The 13,052-nt window shown below is 34.8% G+C and overlaps 1 protein-coding gene across 2 annotated transcripts in view; it reads right to left on the bottom strand.

The window, feature by feature from the left end:
* CDH18 (cadherin 18) overlaps positions 1-13,052 on the bottom strand; it is a 306,595-nt gene that overhangs the window by 65,633 nt on the left and 227,910 nt on the right. For both annotated transcript variants that reach the window (XM_021702504.1, XM_021702503.1), the window contains exon 6: positions 7,794-8,047. In XM_021702504.1, the coding sequence (XP_021558179.1) occupies positions 7,794-8,047 (254 nt within the window). The remainder of the gene's footprint in view (positions 1-7,793; positions 8,048-13,052) is intronic.

Below are 13,052 nucleotides of genomic sequence, written 5' to 3'. Positions count from 1 at the left end.
GCTGTGTGTGAGGAATTGGTAATCTCTTGGCTATCGACTAGAGTAAGAGAAATTAAGTTTGTGCGAGCTCATATTTACCTGGTAGTCCTTAAGATCCCTCTAACTGGACCAGTTCCCTATGCAAACCTTACTTAATTTCACACTGACACATACATGGGCCCATGTAGCATAGGAAAATGTCTTGCAATGTGGCCATCATAAGTTATAATCCTGGATATAATTTTTATTCCTACAGTTACTCTCTTTTCTGTCATACAACATATGCATCATCTCTTATTTCTAGTAAATATGTATTAATGCAATAAGTAAAGAGAAAATGCATTACCCTGAAATATGATGAAAATTCATTATTCAAATTAGAATTTATGGATCAACAAATATGCAAATTATTGGCCAGAGCAAACAGTCAATCTCAATAATGATTCCCTTCATTCAAGTATTTTCCTTAACAGAAGCAACTTTAAACAAATTACCAGTTCATCATTTGGCACTCAATTTCCCTTTGATTATGTAGATAGAAACTCAAGATAATTATTAGTCATGTTAAAGTGCACTGGAACGTTATTTTTCACTTTGATAATAAAATTTCAGTCCTCAGAGGCACCTATTATTTTCATTATACTCTGTCCATTTTACTGTAAGAAATTAATTTAAAACTTATGTAATGGAAATCTATTTTTACAGTGATTTACCTAGAGAAACATCAGTTGGCTTAAAGTATAGGAGACCTCTTTCAGTTATCACAATTTAGATGCTTGTAGATATAGAATGTGAGTGGCAGAGAAAATTTATTTGAGATTTTGCCTCCCAAACAACAGCTTTTATAAGTTTTACTGACTATGATCAATAGATGGGACAAAGTTTAATCAGTATGCACCCTGTGGGATATTACAACAACTTGGCCTCATCTTTAACAAAAAGTCACACACTTGCAGTATAGCTTAGATTCATTAAATGATTTAAGGTTCCCTTAGCTTACTTTGGGGATGCAATTTACTCCATAATCCATGTATCCAGAAAATAATCTTTCTGGAAAAAAACATAAAACAAAAAACAGAAAAACACAAGTACCATTTACCACCTGATAGTGTGTATTGTGCTTAATAAAACAGGCAGCACATATAGGACGCAGATATTTTAGAAGCTTTTTAACTTCCTGAACCAAGACCCTGATCCAAGGAAACAAAAAATATCTAAAGAAGAAAAAAAATCTCTGCCCAAAAATTGTTTCCTCAGTTATTCATGCCTGTAAGTAACTAAGATATCAGAAATTCTAATACTCCTGAGTTCTAGAATGCTATGGAACCATGTTTAGCAATTATCATTTATTTGAAAAAATTACATGCAAGCTATTTGGGTGTTTAGTCTCCGGTCAGTAGACTAGCAAAGCATCACTAAGCCAGGGCTTATGTATTCATTCCAAGGCTCAATGAGTTATGCTTGCCACCCAGAAAATAAGTTCTTCTTCTGGGGTCCGGACTGTGATTTGGGGTGGGTACCACCACACGCTAGGCTGTCAGATAAATTTGAACCCCCAAATGGAAAAAAAATCTGCAGGAGTTTTTGTGTCTTTATTGAAGCCTGGTAAAAATGACCACATTCTTATCCAGTCTCTATGATTAGTTAGCTGTGTGAGTCACTCAGCCTTCTTGGTCGAAGATACCTGTATCTTTATAAGAACAGGGCTGTCTCGGGGGCACCTGGGTGGCTCAGTGGGTAAAGTGTCTGCCTTTGGCTCAGGTCATGATCCCAGGGTCCTGGAATCAAGTCCCACGTCAGGCTCCCTGCTGAGCCTTCTCCCTCTGCCCCTCCCCCCTGCTCATGCTCTCACTGTCTGGTGTTCTCTCTCTCTCTCTCTCAAATGAATAAATTAAAAATCTTAAAAAAAAAAAGAACAGGGTTATCTCCATCATCTTTAAGTCCCTTTACATTCTCAAATGTCATATTCACATGACATTTTATAGTCAAGTTATTAGTCAATGTAAATGTGCTAACCATATATAATATGATACAAAACACAAGCCAGAGACAAAGACTTCTAGCTTTAAATGGGAGCCTCCTTTCTCTATCTCTGCCCCGTTTGCATTAAATGTCTCTAATGAGTTCTCATTTTTTTTTCTTTTAAAGATTTTATTTATTTGTCAGAGAGAGAGAGAGGGCATAAGCAGTGGGAGTATCAGGCAGAGGGAGAATCAGGCTCCCTGCCAAGCAAGGAGCCCAATGCGGGACTTCATCCCAGGACCCTGGGATCATGACCTGAGCCAAAGGCAGATGCTTAACCACTGAGCCACCTGGGAGTCCCAAGTTGTCCCCTTTGTATCAGAAGACCATGATAGTTTTGATGAGGGTGGATTAAGTCTTCCTATTATGGAACAAATTAAGGTATCCGTGACTTAAATGAACTAAACTTTTACAAATAAATTTTGTCTATAGAATAAAAGCTCATTTTGTATCAGATGATCTTTTACATGAATATATTTTGATAATTTTTCATCTTCTTTTCAAGAGTATGAATCCTGCATGCAAACCTTCTTAAATATTTGTTTTTACTCTACTTTTCAATTTTGCAACATGACCTTGTCATTATTTTGAAATATTTCTAATTTTTTGCTGTTATGGCATTCAAAATTAATGCAATATTCTAACTCTCATCTCATCATGAACTATGTGAAAATTCAGAAATGCATAGGAAAACAAATATAACAATAAGTATGTGGTGAATATACTGTAAGCGTTTGTTCACTGAAAGTACAGCTAAACTCAAAACAGATTGAACAAACACTTCTAATTCTCTGCAACTAGTCTTTTTTTTTAAGATATTTTAGAAAGATTTTTTTTATTTTGGCAAATATTTCTAAATCTGATCACAATTTTATTTCTTTTTTTTTTAAAGATTTTATTTATTTATTTGAGAGAGAGAATGAGATAGAGAGAGCATGAGAGGGGGGAGGGTCAGAGGGAGAAGCAGACTCCCTGCTGAGCAGGGAGCCCGATGTGGGACTCGATCCCGGGACTCCAGGATCATGACCTGAGCCGAAGGCAGTCGCTTAACCAACTGAGCCACCCAGGCGCCCACAATTTTATTTCTTATGTTAGCATGTAAATAGGCTATTGTCCCTAGATAGTGTCATGATGAGCATTTGACATGATTATGCAAAATATTTAATATTTCCTCTGACTGTTTTAAGGTTATCATACGAAGAAAAAAATAAAAATCTTAACAATGAGTAAATGTACAGATAAAATCAGATTATGAACCAGAGTGGAAAAGAAGTAAAGATGTGAGAGGAAATACTTAGTCATATAAATTTATAGTAAAGCTTTTCATCATATGAGAAATATTGAGGACTTCAATAATTTTCTTTTTTGTTGAACTAAATCAAGTCTAATGTCTTAGACTTTATAATATGAAGAAACTCTAAAATTAAGAACAGTTTTGCTCTGGAGATGCTAGAGGTAAAATAAGACTTGACTGTCTTCAGATCCCTTTTCCCATGTGTGAAACACATCTACGTGAATACGAGATCCCACGTACTGGCATTTAATTAATGGCTTTCTAAACATGCAAAATATTCATCTGCTTCCTACTTTATGATATGTGACTTCTGTAAGTGCAGTTTTTATTGTTTTTGTTAGTTGAGATATATAAGATGTAGCAGAATGTTGCTAAAAACAGGGTTTGGGGGGAAAAGTAAAACCGGATCCAAATTCCTAGTCTGCCACTTTACCACTATGGAAACGGGGTCCAATTACTTAACTTTCTGAGCCCTCAATTCTTCATCTGTAGAATGGGATGAATAATACAGACACTTTAGGGTTCCTACAGGGGTTTTTGGCATGCTATATAAAGCCCCTGGCCCACAGATAGCAAGCAATGAACAATCACTATTTTTAACAGTCACTTTCTAGAAAGCTCTCTAGCTTCTCATGTCCAGTATAGAATTGCTCATCTCTCAGTAGCTACACAGGAAATTCCTGAATTCCATTTGTAATATACCAGCAAGTGAGTACAGTCTGTTTAAATCAAGGGTTTCTTCACTGCTAGTAAAAAGCCTGATTCTGATTTCATTTTCAAAATACAAGGTGATGATTAGATTGCTGCAAATTGCACAGTCTTGTTTTAAGAGAGACAAAAGCTAGACCTCGTATGCTCTTAGAAATCTGAAGAATCTTACTAATAGTTTAGAAAATTGGAACACAAAGACTGAAGTCAGGAAGTTTGCACAAATGCCTATAAGACTCAAACTCCCTTTCATTATCAATTCTGCAAACTTGGAATTAATTGCATTTCAGGGCACATTGCAAGGTACATCTTTTCAAAGTAGGTTTCCTTAATTAGTACAAACATTTGGTCCCTGAGAAAGGTGGAAGTATAGCTTGCTTTTCTGTTTGTTAATGTTTTCTGTTTTTTATTCACTGTTTACACCTAGAGGCCCGTGTGAATGACACATTTTATTAAAATCAAGAATAAATATTATGTTAATTATGCCCCCAAACAGCAGCTATAGAGTCTAGTTATTTTAAGGCAGCATTGGAAGGATTCATTTTAGTTTTCTAACCAAAACAAAATAAAAAGGATAATGCGTATTCTAATGGATTAGTATGTCTCAATATTAGTGTTTAGAGACAATATACCAATCGTCCTTGTATCCCAGAAACTGGGAGAACATATGTAACATAGCAGGTGTTCAATTAAAAGCTTCTAATAATATGGAGCCATTACTGAGGTAATCAATAATATCATGGGACAATTAATTACATATAAATAACATTTTATTAAATGAACTGTAGATGTTGAAACATCCACATGGCTATGCATGTATGTGAAATATACATACTGGTATGTAATCCTCAAAAATGCATTTTCAGGGGCGCCTGGGTGGCTCAGTCAGTTAAGCATCTGCCTTCAGCTCAGGTCATGATCCCGGAGTCTTGGGGTCGAGCCCCACGTCGGGCTCCCTGCTCACTGGGGAGTCTGCTTCTCCCTCTACCCCACACCCCACTCGTGCTCTCTCTCTCACTTGCTTTCTCTCTCTCAAATAAATAAAATCTTTAAAAAAAATGTATTTTCAGAATTTCTTTCCACGAGAATAATTACTCCTTCAGTTTTACCAATGGACAGCCCAGTTTGGTTTGCTCTATGTCAGGGTTTCACATTTTCAGCATTATCGATATTTTGGACCAGCTACTTCTCTATTGTGGGGACTCTTTGGTGAATTGTAGGATGTTCTAGCACCATCCCTGGCCTCTACCCACAGATGATAGTATTCCTCCCTCAGTTGGGACAACCAAACATGTCTTAAGATATTGCCAAATATCCTCTGGTGTGTGTGTGGTATTGTCCTTGGGTAAGAACTACTGTTCTTTGTGGAATGAGTGTTTTTTGTGTATGTTGGGATATATAGACCAACACTGAAAGAAGTTTGTGTCTGACCTCAATTTTTCCTCCCTTTGGTCTACCATTTTGGAAAATATATTCTATCCCTCATAGCGTTTTTAAAATTTGTTATGTTGTAAAAATGTATTACAGAATACATCATTATTATCAAACTTGAGTTTTCAAAAGAAACTCTTACCATTATTTATCAAATCTTTTCACATCAAACTAAGAGCATGAAATATTTTTCTCAAAGTGTATTGTCTTCTTTTGATAAAGGATGGCCACATTTATAAGTATCTTTTAGAATGCTCTAGTTTTTAATGTTGTTAGAAGAATTTTTACTTATTATTATGTGACAAAAATATTGTTGAAATATGGCATTCCATGGAATAATGAAGCATAGTGGGCTTCTCCCTCATTTGACAACTAAACACATTGACTTAAATATCCATCCCTTTGATCAGAGATCAATTTCTAAAATTGGGTTTATGCATATTATTTTGTATAGTTTGCCTATCCTGAAACTTCAAACAATGCTTAACTCTTGCTGTAAGTGTGACAGAGGGGTTATCAATTGACAAGGTGTTGTTTTTGTACTCACAGATGGAATAGGATTGTTGAATATGTACATTAGTGCACAGAAAATTGTTTCTGTCCATGCATGAGTGCCGCGGGCATTTCTTTCTTTTTTTTTTTTTTTAAAGATTTTATTTATTCATTTGAGACACAGAGATACAGAGAGAGAGAGCATGAGCAGGGAGAGAGGCAGAGGGAGAAGGAGAAGCAGGCTCCCTGCTGAGCCAGGAGCCCGATGTGGGGCTCGATCCCAGGACCCTGGAATCATGACCTGAGCCGAAGGCAGATGCTTAACCATCTGAGCCACCCAGGCGCCCCGGGCATTTCTTTTTTAACTGAAATAATAATGCTTATATAAAAGAAAATTGAAACCCTTTATAAACATAACATAGATATCAAGGAGAATATTTACCATAATAGCTTTTGTTAAAAAGGATAATAAATGAAGAATCTGAGAATAAGGACTTGATAGGATCAAGCCAACAAATTTGTTAAAGATTTCAAACTTTCTAGGGCCTTAGGATTATCCAAGGTATAAATACAAGGTAACTAAAAAGCCTTGTACCAGTATGTGACCCTTTGATTTTTATCATAATTGAGACCAAAAAAGGAAAAGAAAAAGGAAACACCTTTCTGGTCATGCAAGAAAAGCTTTCATTATCCCTACTGCATGACATACCACAATAAAAAAATATTATTTACTGATAACTTACTGAATTTGCTTGGTATTTTATATCAATTTAACTTAATTCTGTCAACATATTTATACAACATCGTTATTCCCTGCTCATATATTTGAGATTCAGCAAGGTTGATTGACTAGAAGATGATACAGCTAGTAAGTCAGACACCAGAATTCCCACCCTGGTCTTTCCATCTTCAGGAAGTAAGTACTTCTCTAAATAGCACTCTCTGCTGCCTTGGAATTTAGAAGTTAGAAGTTATAGAATGACTACTAGATGCAAGCAACTCTGTTTAGCATTTCATGCACATTGCTTCATGCATTCTCACAATAACTCTGAGAGACAGATGTTAATTTTCTCTTCTTACAGATAAGAGTAGATGATTTCCTAAATGCACACAACTACTGTGACAGAAACAGGAGGCAGAGATGAATATAATTCCCAAATCCTTAGTTTGTACTATAGCTATACTTCCTATCACTAAGAACTCAAAATTCTCTAGTTAAATATTTCTACATAACGTTTCCATCCAATTACGCTCACATCTATTAAGTCAAATGAAAAAATATAATCTATGTGGTCAACAATATACAATTGATCCTTGAAAAACACAGGATTTAGAAGTGTTGACCTCCTTCACCCACACACCGTAGAAAACACGTATAACTTTTGACCCCCAAAAAAACTTAAATACTAAGCCTACTGTTGACTGGAAGCCTTACCAATAATGTAAATAGTCGATTAACCCATATTTCATATGTTATATGTATTAGATATTATATTCTTACAATAAAGTATGCTAGGGAAAAGAAATCATTATTAAGAAAGTCATAAGGAAGAGAAAATACATTTGCAGCACTATTATAAAAAAAGCCATGTATTATAAGCAAAAATCCATGTATTATAAGCAGACCTGTGCAGTTCAAGGCCATGCTATTGACAGTCAACTGCATTCAAGGAGATAGTCACATGTATTCTAAATTTGACAGAAACCCATCGCTACATTACTCAGTCAAGGAATCAATTTTCTAATTTAATTACCTTAATAGAAAATAACTTGGAAATAAAATATTTCACATTTTGTTATTCATTTTAAATTATTGTGAGAGGCAATAAAAATTTTTAAATGTCTACAAAATTAAGGCATACCGTACCTTACTAAGCTATTAGCACTGTCAGGATCTTGTGCCAAAACTGTACCAACAACAGTCCCGATTTTGGCATTTTCATAGACTTCCATGACATAGGAAGGCATGGAAAAGAGTGGTGGTTCATCCACATCTCCAACAATGATCTTCAGCATGGTAGCATCTTTAAAAGGACCCAAGTGAGAAAAGCGGAAATCAAGATGTGTATTTGCTCCTTCTATGGTGAGAGTATATGACTTCTTTTTCTCATAGTTCAGTGGCTGTTGGGAAAAAATACATAAGATTTCCAATATTATAACTATCATTGCATTTCAAACAAACATTTTTTTTCGCATTTTTGAAAACAAACAGATGTGGATAGATTTAATTCAATCTATTTTCATTTATCAACAGACTATGAAGTTTGTCTTTATAATAACATCTAAAGCAAAAATCATGAAAACTCAAGTCTGAATCAACTGTAATTTTTCAAGCTATAAATATGATGATAACTAGGAACAAAAAAAAATATTTCCTACAGACAAACAAATACTGTCTTTTGGAGATTCTCATTCTTAGTTTCTAGTAACGTCTATCTTCTCTTCAGTTTGCATTAGCACTCTTAAAAATATTTGCTACTGGGGTGCCCGGGTGGCTTAATAAGCGTCTGCCTTCAGCCCGGGTCATGATCCCAGGGTCCGGGGATCAAGCCCCGCATCGGGCTCCCTGTTCTGTGGGAAGCCTGTTTCTCCCTCTCCCACTCCCCCTACCTGTGTTCCTTCTCTCATTGTGTCTCCCTCTGTCGAATAAATAAATAAAATCTTTAAAAAATATATTTGTTACTAATTTTTTAACTTTAAAAAATAGATTTTTGTTTTGCATTTAAACAATTTATGTTCTATCATTGATTTTTTTTTTTTTAATCTATCCTCATCTTACTTTCGCCTTGCTGGTTTTAAACTTGGTATTTTATTCTACAATCTGATAAACTTTTAAGTTTTCAATTCAACATTTCCTTAGAATCTTAGTAAACTATACAGACTTTTGAATCTTATGTTTATTGTTTTAATTATATTTATTTTGTTTTGCTGGTAATACCATTTCATGTTTTTTTTAAAGATTTTATTTGTTACATGTTTTGTTTCCATATTCTTTAATATAAAGTTTTGATCTATTTTATTTTTTAAATTATAATCTTTTTTTTGTTTATACCATTTGTTTTTTAGCTTTGAGTCCATATCAATAGTTTCTCATAAGCCTTTTAGTTTTTTGTCTTAATTTTTAAAATCATCGAGCCAATATATATATTTTTCCTATTAATAATATAGGTCAGCAGTCATGGATTTGACTTACAATAATGAATAAAGTCCTCCAAGTGTTTTGCTCCAAGGAACATATGGTTTAATATAGGATATAAAATAGTAAATGGACATTTATATCACTGTACTTAATGCCATAAGACATACTAGATATTATGAAAATAATAAGTATACAAAATCAGAAATAGGAGTACCTGTAAGCAGGTAGGTATTGTTTCTAAGAAAAAGTACTTTTTCATATAACTGAATGTAATGTGTTAGACATGATGCATATAATAGACTCTATGACCTAAAATGAGCTCAGATTTAGGATTAACAATGTCAAAAGTTTTCATAGTGATAGTGCAAAGGATCCAGACATCAGCCTTTTCAGAGCCAGGTGAAGTATCCATTGGTGCTGGTCTTCCTGATCAATATCTATGAGAAGAAACAGAATATTTTTTCATCCCTATATCTGCCACTAATTTTAGTGCTAGCATGGTGCACTAAATCTAACTAGCATGCTCCAGTCTTGCAGCTTTCTTTCTTGAAAGATCAGAGAATGATTATTTCCTATGGAGGAACTCAGATAGTTTCCTTTACCCTAACAGCGAAGGAGAAACTGATTAGAAAGAGTGTCCTTAAAGGGATTTTATAAACAGAACATCAAGCCTACTGATGATTATTTCCCTTATCTCTTCTGAATTGCCTTGGAAAACTGGCCTTCCTGGAGACTGAAGATAGCATAGAAGGTAAAACAATTTAATTTCCAAATGAGATACTAAGAACCTAGAACCTATCATACGTCTCAGGGACATGGATGAGAGTGGGCCATTGAAATATTTTACAAGTTTTTATGAGACAAAGTAAAAATGTAAAAACATTTAAGGACTCAAATTCTTAAAAGTAGACCACAGATATCATATATAAATATATATATGCATATATACATATATATTTATATATGATAAAATACTATATATTTTAGGTTTATATATTTTAAAGAAGGGTTAATTGGTTCTGAAGTTTATGACTCCATCAATTGGGAATCATTTCCTTCTGAGGGAATTTAAAATAGAAATCAATTTTCCTTTTTCCTTCCTTGACTTCTCTCCTTAACATTAGTAAATGAGAATCTGTCTTTGACTAATTCAGCAAATCTCATCCAAATTTAAATAGCCTGATCTAGAAACAGTACCCACTTGCTGCCTATCAGGCATTGGGTAGCTGGATATGACCCTTGTTAGGTACAGAGGAGTGTGGGCTGCCAGAATCCAGGTAGTTTGTTCATGGAAAGCAACACCCTTGGCAGGTTTACCATATGTTTAGATCAACGTAATTTCTTAAAGTCAACCTGCTACATCTGGTAAACTTTATAATGATTAAGGTTCTTCTCTTTGAACTTACGTGTTTGAGACCTTAAAAACAAAAAACTACCCAAAAAACAAAATAGGATTTGTTTACTAAATAATGCTTAACATCTCTTTTTCATTATAACACAGGATTTCAAAAGTCATCTCCATTTATTCATTGTCATAGGCTTTTACATCTTTGTGACTCTCAAGGAAGTTTGTAGAGGCAATTTTGGCCACCTCTACACCATCGGATATCATTATCGAGCTGTGCGTTCAATATGACGGGCGTCTCTTGGTTTGTTTATGCAGGTCCTTTGGCAACTTAGATGTCATTTATCTTAACACTAGCCTACCTACTGCTAAGGTACAGGCTGTTTATATAGACACATGGTTTCATGCTTATGATTATCTAATATATATTTAACTACCCCAAGGCGGGGATAATCACTTTGTAAGACTTGTTTACCACAAGATGGATGGCAGATAGATGGATAGGAATCCAGCTAGAGCCACTAAGGAATGAGAGGGTTATTTAAGATGGAGACAGGGATTTAGAAGAAAATGAATTAATGGAAATGGAAATATTTTTACAACTTCATTTATGTAGAAAATCTGGCTCTGCTAAATTGCAAGTACAGAAAAACTGAGAAGAAATTCCACCATTTATTCTTGGACTGTAGGATTATGCATAGCATATAAAGTATGGTAACTTTTTGTTTTGCATTAAAACTACAATAGTATATAGATACTGGATTAGGATTAGGATTATTATTTTTGCTACTTCTATAATTTTGGCAAAGCTGTCCAAATACTCATCATCCACACATTTTAAATAGATCTTCCAGTAATTTCCTATTAATCATATAGTCCTGGGAAATTATTTAGAACTCTGGGTTATACTTTCCATAGTTACCAGATTTTTATTTTAACCTAAAAATGGTATATTAAAAACAGTATACCAGGAATGGTGAAATCTATTCATCTAAAGCCTGGTTCTGATAAGAAGATAGTGGAAGGAAAATTATTAAAAGAAAAAAAAATTGAGGGACACCTGGGTGGTTCAGTCAGTTAAGCATCTGCCTTTGGCTCAGGTCATGATCTCTGGGTCCTGGGATCCTGTGGTGGGCTCTCTGCTCTGGCAGGCTCCCTGCTTGGTGGGGAGTCAGCTTCTCTCTCTCTCTCTGCCCCTCCCCCTATTCATGCTCTCTCTCTCTCTCTCTCACACACACACACACACACACACACTCTCTCTCTCTCTCTCTCAAATAAATAAATAAAATCTTAAAGAAAATTCACCCAGGCTATGGGTTACCACAGAAAGCAAAAACATAAAATGTCTGGTTGATGTTTTTTTTTAAGATTTTATTTATTTATATGAGAGAGAGACTGTGTATGTGTGTGTGTGTGAGAGAGAGAGAGAGAGAGACAAAGAGAGAGAGAGAAATAGAGAGCACAAATGGGGGGAGGGGCAGAGGGAGAGGGAGAAGCAGGCTGCCCTGGAGCCTGAGGCAGGGCTCGATCCCAGGACCCCGGGATCATGACCTGAGCCTAAGGCAGATGCTCAACTGACTGAGCCACCCAGGCACCCCTGGTTGAGAGTTTTTAAAACACAAAACATATGTTTTTCCTATCTTAAAGCAAAACAAAAACAGATACAGAATAGCTCCATAAACATGAGGCATTATTTATGAACTTGATAAGGGGGATTGTACAGCCAGAGATTGTTCATGAGATTAAGAAAAAAAATTTTCCAGTTCTATATTAAAATGTCAACTGTTCATGCTTTTAGGTCTTTCTGTCTATATGCTGACAACATTCGGACTGAAGTGATGAAAACACTCAAGCTAAAGAAAAAACTGAGGGAAGAGTTTTTCCTTTTAGAGCTATCTGAAGACTCTTTGAAAGAGATGTCTTTGAGAATTTGCTCACCCATTATCTACTCCATAAATTCTGCCTCACCAAGATATTTGGTGTGGGGGATAGAGCTTTATAATTTAAATATAGTTTATTTCATTTAACAAAACTGCAGAACTATTTCAACTTTCTGTTTTGGGAAAACTGTATGTCTGGATTATCAGTTTAGTGTTTAATAGGTAAGAATAAGATAAAGATATTCTACCAGAGATTACTAACATAATATTAATGTTTAGGAAGAAATATTCCAGGAATACCATCAAATTCTTTTTTCATTTTTTATAGAATTTGCCTTGGGTTCAATTCTCTGGACAAGTTCAGTTGTAGTTTAAGCTCTGAGAGTTACAAACACAGACTACCACATCAGCGCATACTTAACAAATGCTATGCTTAGTGTTGCCAAATTTAGTAAATTAAAATTGTTTTTTGAGAGAGTATGTGTCAATTATCACATGGGACATACTTAGTTAAGAAATTATAATTTATCTGGAATTAGAACTTAACTAGGTGTCCTGTGTTTTATCTAACAATGTTAACTATGATACAATCATGACAATCATAATTAATAACTAAATATGCCAGAAAAACATAGTTACCACAAATACAACATGGATATGTATTAACAACTCTCAACTATAAAAAAATGAGCATTAACCATATGAAATTGCTGATATTAACAATGTATGACATACACAAAAGATGATTTTATACGATTCAGT

Source organism: Neomonachus schauinslandi, chromosome 7 (assembly GCF_002201575.2).
Source record: "Neomonachus schauinslandi chromosome 7, ASM220157v2, whole genome shotgun sequence".
NCBI lineage: Eukaryota > Metazoa > Chordata > Mammalia > Carnivora > Phocidae > Neomonachus > Neomonachus schauinslandi.
Note: the sequence above shows the minus strand (reverse complement) of the source record. Positions and strands in the feature narration are given on the sequence as shown.